This window comes from Ovis canadensis, chromosome 4, assembly GCF_042477335.2.
Source record: "Ovis canadensis isolate MfBH-ARS-UI-01 breed Bighorn chromosome 4, ARS-UI_OviCan_v2, whole genome shotgun sequence".
Lineage (NCBI taxonomy): Eukaryota > Metazoa > Chordata > Mammalia > Artiodactyla > Bovidae > Ovis > Ovis canadensis.
Window position 1 is genome coordinate 26,477,450 of NC_091248.1, and position 10,270 is coordinate 26,487,719.

General features: G+C 40.6%; 1 protein-coding gene across 3 annotated transcripts in view; it reads right to left on the reverse strand.

Moving 5' to 3' along the window:
* The window catches only part of SGCE (sarcoglycan epsilon), a 67,923-nt gene extending 57,673 nt beyond the window's left edge, over nt 1-10,250 (reverse strand). For all 3 annotated transcript variants that reach the window (XM_069587432.1, XM_069587431.1, XM_070292379.1), the window contains exon 1: nt 9,942-10,250. In XM_069587432.1, coding sequence (XP_069443533.1) covers nt 9,942-10,050 — 109 coding nt within the window. In that variant the 5' untranslated portion in view covers nt 10,051-10,250. The remainder of the gene's footprint in view (nt 1-9,941) is intronic.
* Nucleotides 10,251-10,270: the final 20 nt, after the last annotated feature.

A 10,270-nucleotide genomic window follows, 5' to 3' on the forward strand; every position in this document is an offset into this window, starting at 1 on the left:
CACAGAAAGGCTGGTGTTTAGTGTTTAAAATCAGCATCTCTGGAGACAGAGCACCTGGGTTCCAAATCCCAGTTTCTGTCCATTGGGCAAGTTATTCAAGGTCTCTGAACCTCAGTTTCCTCATCTGGTGAGAACAAAACAGTGCTCGCCTCATAGAGACATCGTGAATATACGTAAAACCCTGAGAAGCATGCCTAGCGCCTGATGACATTCTCAAAAAATGAGTTATTATTACACTTAAACTTCACTTAATATGAAGGAAACTTTAGATTTCTTTACATGTGTTTTGTTTTTTAAAAAAACAGACATTCAAATGAAAAAACCATTGTCACTACAGTTGGCATTACAGAATACAGAATTCTTTTTTTTTTTTCTCCTTCACAGTCAGGAGACATGAAAAAATGGTATTTGTATGGTGGAGTGGAATAAACGCTGGAGGCTGCTCTCCAGCCGAGACAAACGCCCAGGGGTTCCAATCATTCCAAACTCCACAGGGCTGAGAAGATGGCATGTTAGCAAGTCTTCATTCCCAGTATCTGCTAAGGCAAACTGGTGGAGAGCTGCAGTTTAACCCTTCTGGGGAAAGCCAGGTGTAATGAGAAGTAAGTTACACTGACATCTGTACTGTCTGACTGTCATAAACTCTTGGGTATTTATTCTGAGAAAATAATGCAACAAAGGCAAAAACCGCATGGGCACAAGATTCAACTTTGCATCACACATATCAAAACTGGAGAAAAACTGAAACCTCCAACCAAAGAAAAAGCGCTGGTCTGATAGAATGGTCTGTGGAGAGGGAGGGTTATCCACTTCTCTTTGTGGTTTTCCTCTGTTGCTCAAAGAGCCCAACCAAGACACACACTGGGTTTTCACTGACGGGATACAGTACTACCTATATTCTATCTCAAAAATACTAGATGAAGAAGGAGCAGCACTGAGAGCCTTGAAAATGGGATACATAAAACATGCAATGGTTATACGCATAACAATTTAATGTCCCCATCTGCAAAATGATGGGCTGTTTCGAAATTATTAAAATTAGTGAAAGGTAGAATACAAAACACCACACAAACTGAAATCTAGCCTAACAGTGCAATCTAGTGGGAAAGGATTAAAAGGCAAAGCAGTAAGAGCGACTGGGCTCAGGAAGTAAAACTGTAGGCAAAAATTCTGTCCAAAATAAAAAGACATAGTAATACAGTAATAAAGAGTGTTCATTTGAAACAGTCATTATTTTTCTTTATTATAGAAGCCACACACTTTCACTGTAATACATCCAAAGAGATAACCAACAGGGTATGAAATACAAAAGCTCCTTCCTACATATCTATTGCTGTCCCTCCAACGCCACTGCTGAGGGTATCCCCTCTCAACAGTCCTCACATCATTCCATATTCTATGCATATATAAATGTATGTTTGTACACAAACACATGTAAACACACACATACCATGCTTTTCTTTCCATGATGTGATCACACTTTTTTTCCCTAGCATATATCTTGACACGTTTACATATCATCACATTTTAAGACTGTGTAGCTTGCAGCTCAATCGTAATTTATTTATCATCACCTCAAGCTCCTGATCTTTCCCTTAAAGTCTGGTCTTCTTCCGGCATTCCTTATCCTGAGAATGGCATCACCATTCATTCTCATGAATACAACAGAAATCTAGAAACCATCCTTGATTTTTTTTTCCTAGCGAAATCATCTCTGGTAACTCTCCGCCCAAAATTCACCCCCTGGCCCACTCCTGTCGCTGTCTACCCCTCAACATGCTTCATCTGCCCACCTCCACTCTAGCAAGGGAGATGTCTATTCCTCTCTGCTCCGGATTACTAATGTAGACTTGGAACTACTGCTTCTATCCTGACCCCCCCAATCCTTTCATCACAATGCAAAGTGCTCTTTTTGAAACACAAATTTGATCAAGTCCTGCTTAAAGCCCTCCAAAGAGGTAGGTTTTAGATTGTAGGATGAAGATTACACTCTTTAAGGTAGTCTAACAGGTCCAGCAAAATTTGCTCCCTGACCCTCACATCCAGCCTCCTCATACTGTGCTTCCCCTCCTACCCGGGCACCAATCTCACAGGCCTTTCTAGAGCACCTCCTGTTTGCTAGGGCACCCTGCTACAGAGCCTCTACAGAGCTCTTCCTTTGACCTCCAGTACACCTCTCCTCTTCACCTCACTCCCATCTACTCATCCTTCAGGTCTGAGTACCTTCTCAGATAAGCCTTCCTTAAATGTCCCTGACTGGCCAAATCCCCTGCTTAGAAATTCTATTAGTATTTGTAACACTTAGCATAGTTGATAGGTGCGATTGATTAATCTTTGTCAACACCCTAGTATAAAAGTTCCCTAATCTAGGACCGTGTATTCCACAGCATTTAACACAGTCTCAAAACCAGTCAACACTCAAAAAATAAATGAATAAAAGGAGTACTAGTACGAGGAGCCACTATTTTTTCTAATTTTTCATTGACTACTATCAATATAAACATCCTTATACTTTTATTTTTCATCACCTAAAGGAGTATCTTTGTAAGCTAAACTCCTAGAATTTCAATGGCTAGACAAAAATAACATATATCTCAAATCTTGATAAGCACATGTAGCAGCCTGTTCTGTTTCTCCTTCGGCAGTACTGGCCTTTGATTAGAATCAGCTCTGTAACTACAGAAGATGAAAGATGTTAAAGCACTACATCGATTAACTCTTTCAGAGGAGAGAAAAGCCACTGTCATTTTACTGCACAGTGAGGAACACCAATTTGCTAAGAAGAAAATAAAAATGAAAAACCTTGGGGCTAATTTTTCTCTCCCTCTGCATTCCAAGGTAAAAAAAAAAGAAATCAACTTTTACTTCTGTGCCTATTTGCTGCAGAAATCCCAGAGAACTAAAATATTTCACTTTAACTGCTATAGCAAAATTAACTGTGATCTCTTCTTTCAAATTGACAGTGAACTCCAAATCTCCATAAGAATCAAAGTGGTGACCACGTGAATGAGTGGAAAGCTAAAGAATGGGAAAGAATTTACACTGGAGCTGCCTAACTCCTAAACATTTTTGAAATGAGAGGTTTCATTTGTCAGAAAAGAGAAATGTCTGCCTTCTGTGTCACAACATAAGCCGGGGCAATATCCTTGGTACAGAATGCCAAAGAGCTAGTCTAAAAAACCTGATTAGTCCAAGGCAATTAACTAGAAAATGAGACATGCTAAAGATGGGTGCTTTTAAAGTGATGAAACACATTTAAAACACTATTGCATAGACACTGCATAGGAATTCTCAGATGAAGACATAAAACATAAGATTTTTACCAAAGCGACCCAAGAAGAAAACAGCACTTTTCTAACATTGAGTTTGGCAAGAATATAACATCAACAAGTATACCAGCAGTACATGTTTTGCAGCAACCTGCTTATTTCCTAAGGTAACTTCCTGAAGTTTTAAAATTTAAACACCGGGGATTATTTACTTCCCAAACCCAGCAGCAGGAGCAAGTACTGCATTCAAGGAATTGCAAGTAGCCGCCTGCAGATCAGGTGCACGAGCGTTGGCAAGGCAAGCACTCAAGCTTTGAGCATTTCTCTCGCTCGGAAACATGAGCTCAGCTCAGGAATGCCTGTGGCATCTTCAACAACTGGGAGCCGGGCCATCGGCCATCGAAAGCTGCCCAGTATATTACTACAATCCCACAGAAGTGCATTACATTTTTATATAAGATAGAGAAAACAAGAAGAGAATGTGTTTACCATTAAAAATACACTTCACATATTCAGGGTTCAAGACCATATCTCTGACCTCACAATCGGAGTGGAGGAGAAAGTTCTGGGTGTGGGGAGAAGGGACAGGAGTAAAAGAAGCGTGACAACGTTGATTTTAAAAGATGCCTGAAGAATGGTGTCTTCTTTCTTCACATTTGTCATCAGAATCCCCTTAAGTTTTCAAGGGTCACTCACAGGCATAAAAATCGTCACCATGGAGTGAGACGTGTTGGGCTTATCACTTCTTAGAATGGAGGTCCTGTGTGCCTACTCCACTAAGGAACTTTGAGCAATCACATTTCCACAGTTGGAGATAGTAATCAAAATAAACAACCCATAGGCAGGTGGAAAGAAAATCTGCCCCAAGACATGTTTGAGACACGAAGCCGGTGCTCCTAGGGCAGTGATGACTCAGGCTCACTTCAAAGGGAGTTAAAAGAGCACAAGGTCAGCGGCCTACTTTTGATTGAAAGGTTTTCTTTTGGAGTGAAAAGCTAAAAATTGTAACTGTTATGTATTACAAGGACATAGAAGAGGGGACTGCAGAAGGAAGAAGGATGGCCTCACGTTTCCCCTGGGTAAGAGGCTCTAGCAGCGTAGGGCTCAGCTGTCCTGTATCAGCGGCTGGCAGCAGCCTGCTCCCCTTTAACCCAGGGCGCCCCCCGGGCACCCGCAGCGAGAAACACCAGGGAAGGAACAACTTCAGGAAGCAACTGAAAGCCACTTTAGTTCTCAGATTTTCACATTTGAAATGAAATGAGAAGGGAGGAACGGATGCGTTAAAATGTCCAGTTGCAGCTGTTTTCAAGTTGTAAGAAGTCAACCTGCATCACACAGGACTACTCTCTTTTAGACAGTTGATCAGAAAAAATAACATGTTTACACCATGATATCAGTGTATCTTTGCTGTCCTGCACTAAAATGTTATCATGGCCTCAAATTAAATATTTATTGCAAGAAAGATAAATATTTCTGACACTTGAAAATAAGAGACCAAGTAGAGGTGCTAAGCTGATTCCCTTCTCGAGCTTCACTGTTAGAAAGGTCTCAAGTTGAAACCCATCTCTCGCTTTCACCCACTACAGCTGCTTCTGCTTTCTGAAGCAAACAGAAGAGAGTTCATGTCTACTTTTAGTCTTTAAGTTAAACGTTTCCAGACCCTTTGAGGATACCTCCTATGACAAGATTGCCAGATCCCTCACCGTCCCCACGGATTGTTCTGGAAGTTGTCTGATTTGTCAATGTCTCTCTTTAAACGTGACAGCCAGAAATGGACACAGTACTACAGATGTGGTTAATTAGAGCAGGCTACTATTAATTTCTGTGACATATGGACACTATACTGTTACTGGAACCTAAATTTGATTTTTTTTTTTTAAATTTTGCAGCCACACCATGCCACTGGTTCATATTCAGTGTCCTTCTTCTCAAAAACTGCTACCATATAAAGTCATCTCCTTCCTTTACACAAGCCAAAGAATTATGAGGCATTTACTGCTACAAAATATATTTCTGAATAGCACTGCAGCCTACTTAAGCCATATTAACTCAATTCTGTTATCTGTTTGTAACAGACTTTTTTGAAGTCAACGATGGATTTTAATGCAAGCGTCTTAGAACTTCATCAAAGTTATCCATAAAAATGTTGAAAAAGAGAAGACCAAGGGCAAAGGCTTGTGATCCTTCACCTAGGACCACTCCCAGACCCAAACCCAGTAATCAACACGGATTGCCCCAGGCTCACAGAGCAATCCTGCTTGTCTACACAGCATCTTACATACGAGAGCCTCCGGAAAGCCTTGACAAATGCTTAGCTGAAAGTAAGATTCGCTTATCTTTCAAAGCAAAGTGTAAAAAATCTACACACATGAAAATTAAGAGTCAAGTGAAAATACATATGCACATGGAACAAAGACTAGAAGGGAAGGCACATCAATGCAAATGTTTGTTCTCCTGTCAGACTGCGGAGACTATTTTTTATTCAATACCGTCTTTATTATAGTTACATTGTTTGAAAACCTGAAGTCCCCGGAATTTTGCTTAGACAGAAATGTGCATGGAAGCTGTTCAGAAGCCATCCACGTGAAACAACTTTAAGAGCATTGAGCCTCTATCTGATTCTACCATCCTGAAAACCCCAATCAGGAAAACCAGTCACTTGAAAAGACTTGTTGATCTTTAGAAACACTAGTTTTCGTTTTTCAATTCTGCAGTGCTGCTTGTGGCTTAATATTTCTAGAAATCAGGGAGGCAGCAAACTGAAAAAGTGCATCCTAAAGTTTAGAAAAAGCCTCGATGTCTTGCATGTGTGTGTGCCCATATGTCCATCTGTCCATGTCTCTCTGTCTGCCTGCCTGCATGCCCACGTCTGCCGGTCTTTCTGTCACGTCTCTGTTAGAGAAACTGGAAAGGACAGAAAGAAACAAAAAGCATCACAATAATATTTCCGTGAAGCTCTGGACTTCACAGAGCTCCAGCCCAAGGATCTGTAGCGGACGTGATCTGTAGCGGACGTGATCTGTAGCGGACGTGTAAACACATGTTATCTATTCACATAGAGTCCTTTTTTACATCAAGAGTGGGTAATAAGATCAACAACAGAATCTACCCTTGGGTGTTTAGAACTGACGCAACAGTAAGTTAAAAGAAAAGGGACCAGACAGAGCAAGCATGGACGCTTAGTAAAAAAGAATTAAAAACAAAGTGCCTGGTTATTTTAGAGAAAATGTGATCCATAAATACTGCACTTCCTAAAACCCCGACCCATCTGAATAACTGACGGAGAATTTTTTTAACATGTCAAGGTCTCTTCACTGCTTTAACATTGTTATTTCAAGCCTGGTTTTCATCAGTTAAAACCAGTGCTAGAAACTGGATATGCGTTATCTTTCTCATCAGTTTTCTCTGGTGCTGTCCCTTGCTAATTTTCAAATCCGAGAGACAAGCGAAAATTCCACTTTGCTTAGAAAAACAATTTGCCTACCACACTAGAATTTAAAGTAAATAGATGAGGTCGATCAAGTTTTTAGACTTATGGCAAACTCTTTATAATAAATGGATGAAATGATCAAGTATTAAGTCTAATTAATATTTGACAACTGAAAATTTTACTTTGCTGAGAAATAAATTTTTCCTGCCACACTAAAAGTTAAGTCAAATGCATGTAGTAAATCAGCAGATTCATAGATCCCAAGCAAACTGTCATCCGAAACAGATCAGATGTCTAACTAGAAAGTCCAGTTATTGCTTGGCAAGTGAAAATTCCACTTTTTATGAAATACATTTTTCCTACGCTAGACGTTAAGCTAAATGTAAGGGGTAAATCAACAGCTTCACAGATACATGGCAAATTGTCTTAAATAAGTAAAATATCCAATTAGAAAGCTATTATTTGAAGTTGGGTTTGAAATACAATTTTCCTACTACACTTGAAGTTAAACACAGGTAGTTAACAGCTTCATAGATCCACAGGAAATCTCATTAAAATATATTAAAATGTTCCCATACAATGCCCAGTATTATTTGATAAATGCATATTAGCATCTCTTTTTGCTATGCGTGTATCTTGTGCAAGACGGGTTAGAAACAGATAACACTGGGAACAACTATCTGAGAAAATCCAAAATTCACTTATGACATCAAATATCAAAAGAGTGTCTTAAATTCTTATGTATTTATGTGAGGGGTGATTTTTTAATGTTGTTTTGTGCTTTAGGTAACATGAAAATGTCATCTCAAGTATTTACCTATTAACAACACTGTATTTTTGTTTTTATGTTTAATATTGTTTTGCTGCTTTAGATTAAATTTTTTTCTCAAAGCTACTTATCTATTGTTGTTTTTTTCCTTAGAAAAATCTATTTCTAAGCAAAGTAAAAATGTTTTCATATATATAGAATAAAAAACACAAGGATATATACCAGATTACTGCGTGTGTGTTAGAACAGTGAGATCAGAGGAAACTCTCAGTTCTTCAGTTTTAAATATTTTTGTACTAATGTTCATCTAAATTTCAATTAGAAAAAGTAATCACTATTTCCATTTTTAAAAAGATTCTGAAAATTTAATGTTATTTAGGCTCCTTGAAGAGAAAAAATGGAGGAAATTAACTTGATCCCATTTTTAATTTTTAGAAATTATACACGTGCAACTCTATGAAAAATATACATTATTTAGGCATGTGTATATGCATAGAGAAAGTAGAGTCCATAATGTTTACTGGGGTTGTCACAGGATAAAGAGGTTACAGGTGATCCTGATTTTCTTTTTGAGTCTTTTTTTTTTTTCCAGTTTTCTGGAGTTTTTCCCCCTAAATTTTGTACAATGAATAGGAATTACTTTTATTATGATAAACACTAAAGCTGGGTTTTTTCCTCCACCCCACCCCCCCAAAAAAAGTCCTGGCTAACATTCTGAAATAAAAATTCAAATAGGTTCAAACTTGTTCAAACTTTTTTGATTTTTAAACCTGAGTTTTTTCTATCACCTATCCTGTCTTTTAATCTCATGTTTTTAGAAAAAGAATGTCTATTAATTATCAAACAACTAGATGAAGTAACTTTCCTGGATTTAAAAAAGTGTAAGAATTTGAAGGTCTGGCAGTCACCAAAACGGTATTCTAGAAAACACAAGAAATCCTGAAAGCATTCAACATTGCAGGGAAGAGTGAACATCCTAAGCATGGAAAGACACTAAGGCACTTCTAAACACTATAATTATATTCCCCCAACTTCCTAGGAAAATATCTTTCAGTGTTGGAAATCTGCACTTGATTTATTCATATATCTGATGGTCAATATTTTATTTCTGATTAAAAAGTAGAGTTTCAATAAATGTGCTAGAGTTTTGTTTACTCTTAGAAAGGCTGGCTTTAACTGAGATCTCTACCATTCTGTCATCTACAACGGGTCAAATTCTTATCTATCCTCTATGTACAAATTAATATGTAGCAATGTTACTCAAATCTGCTATTTTAGCCTTTAAATACAAATTTCATCTGTGTCTCGGGAACCGCAGTTGTAGACAATTGGTTTTTTCATTTTAACTTAAAGTTCTTTTACTAAGATTATCAGCAGATTTTCCCTTTTCTTAGTGCCTAACACTTTCCTAAATTGAAATCCACGTTAAGGCTTTTTTATTTCAGCTCCTCCCTCATCAGTATTTTAGTCTCGTAACTCATTGCAATTTTCTCTAATGTAAAATATATACATTTATAAACATAACACAAATATTTGTGGCCAAATCTTGGCAACGCGCTTCAAAGGATTAAACTTGCGGTTAGCGTGACTAAAGGTATTCATTTACCCTACAAGATTTAGAAAAACGTAACATTGCAGGGAGATCCATGTCTCTGCGTAAACCTCGTAATCATCACCAAAAGGCCATAGCTGGGAGTCTTCGAAGCCTGCCAAATACACTGGAGGCATCCACAGCTGTTTTTAATTGTTTTCGCTTTCTCAAAATAGTGTACTTGGTGGGGGCAAACCGTTGTGTTTGCAGCGTCTCTGGCCCCCAGCCGAGGTTAACCCTGACCTCAATGCCCTGTTTAGCTCCTAGCATTTCACGAGTCCGTTTCCCTGCTCCGCAAAACCTAAGAAAAATGAGATTTCCGTTGCCGAGAAATTCGCTTAGGCAGAAAGGAGAATTAGGCGTGTCCGATGCATATTTTTATGTTCCCTCCAGATCGTATTCAAGAAAAGGGGGGAAAAAAGATGTGGTGTGTTGGCAGAGCTGGGCACAGCTCGACACCCATTTCCTATGGCTCGTCTCTGGGCCACAGAGCCCCATTCGCACGGTAAGCCCCCAACCCCCAGATGGTCGACGACCCCCAGCCTCTGAGGCAGGGATCCAGAGAGGTTCATCACCCGGACTGCTGGGGATGGGTGGGGGGCAATGGGAATGGAAACTGGAGATGGAATTTCGGCGCTGCTGGGCAGGGAGGGGCCCGCCGGGGGCGCAGAGAAAAAAGGCCAGGGGTCAAGCCTGGCAAGGGAAACACAGGGCTCCAGAAGTGGGGTGCGGGGCATCTCGGAGGAAGCGTGCACTGGGGATTCCACAGCACGAGGGGCTCATGCCCAGAAAATGCACCCAGTTACCCCAAACCCGGGAAGGGGGGATGGGGAAGCAGCGGCCTGTGGCCCCAGGACCTCCCGTCGCGCGCGGGCCACTAACCTGTCAGCAAGAAGGCGCCAGTGGTCGCGGGGCTCATCCTGCGTGTCCCCCGACCCTGTCCCGTCCAAGCACAAGGGTCTCCCAGCTCCCACCACCGGGGCAATTGCATTCTTGGCCTGGCTAGGCCGGCCGTCCTCGATTCTCCCCTCCCCTCCCTTTCTTCTTTCCTCCCAGCTCGGCCAGTTCAGCATCAGCATCCTGCACCCCCCTCCTTAATCCCGAACTCCCTCTAGCGGCGGGCCAGCGAAGCGGGGCCATCGCCCCCACCCCCATCTCTCCCATCCCCCCAGCCCCTCCGCCCCCGCTCCCCCTCCACCCCGCCTAACCCG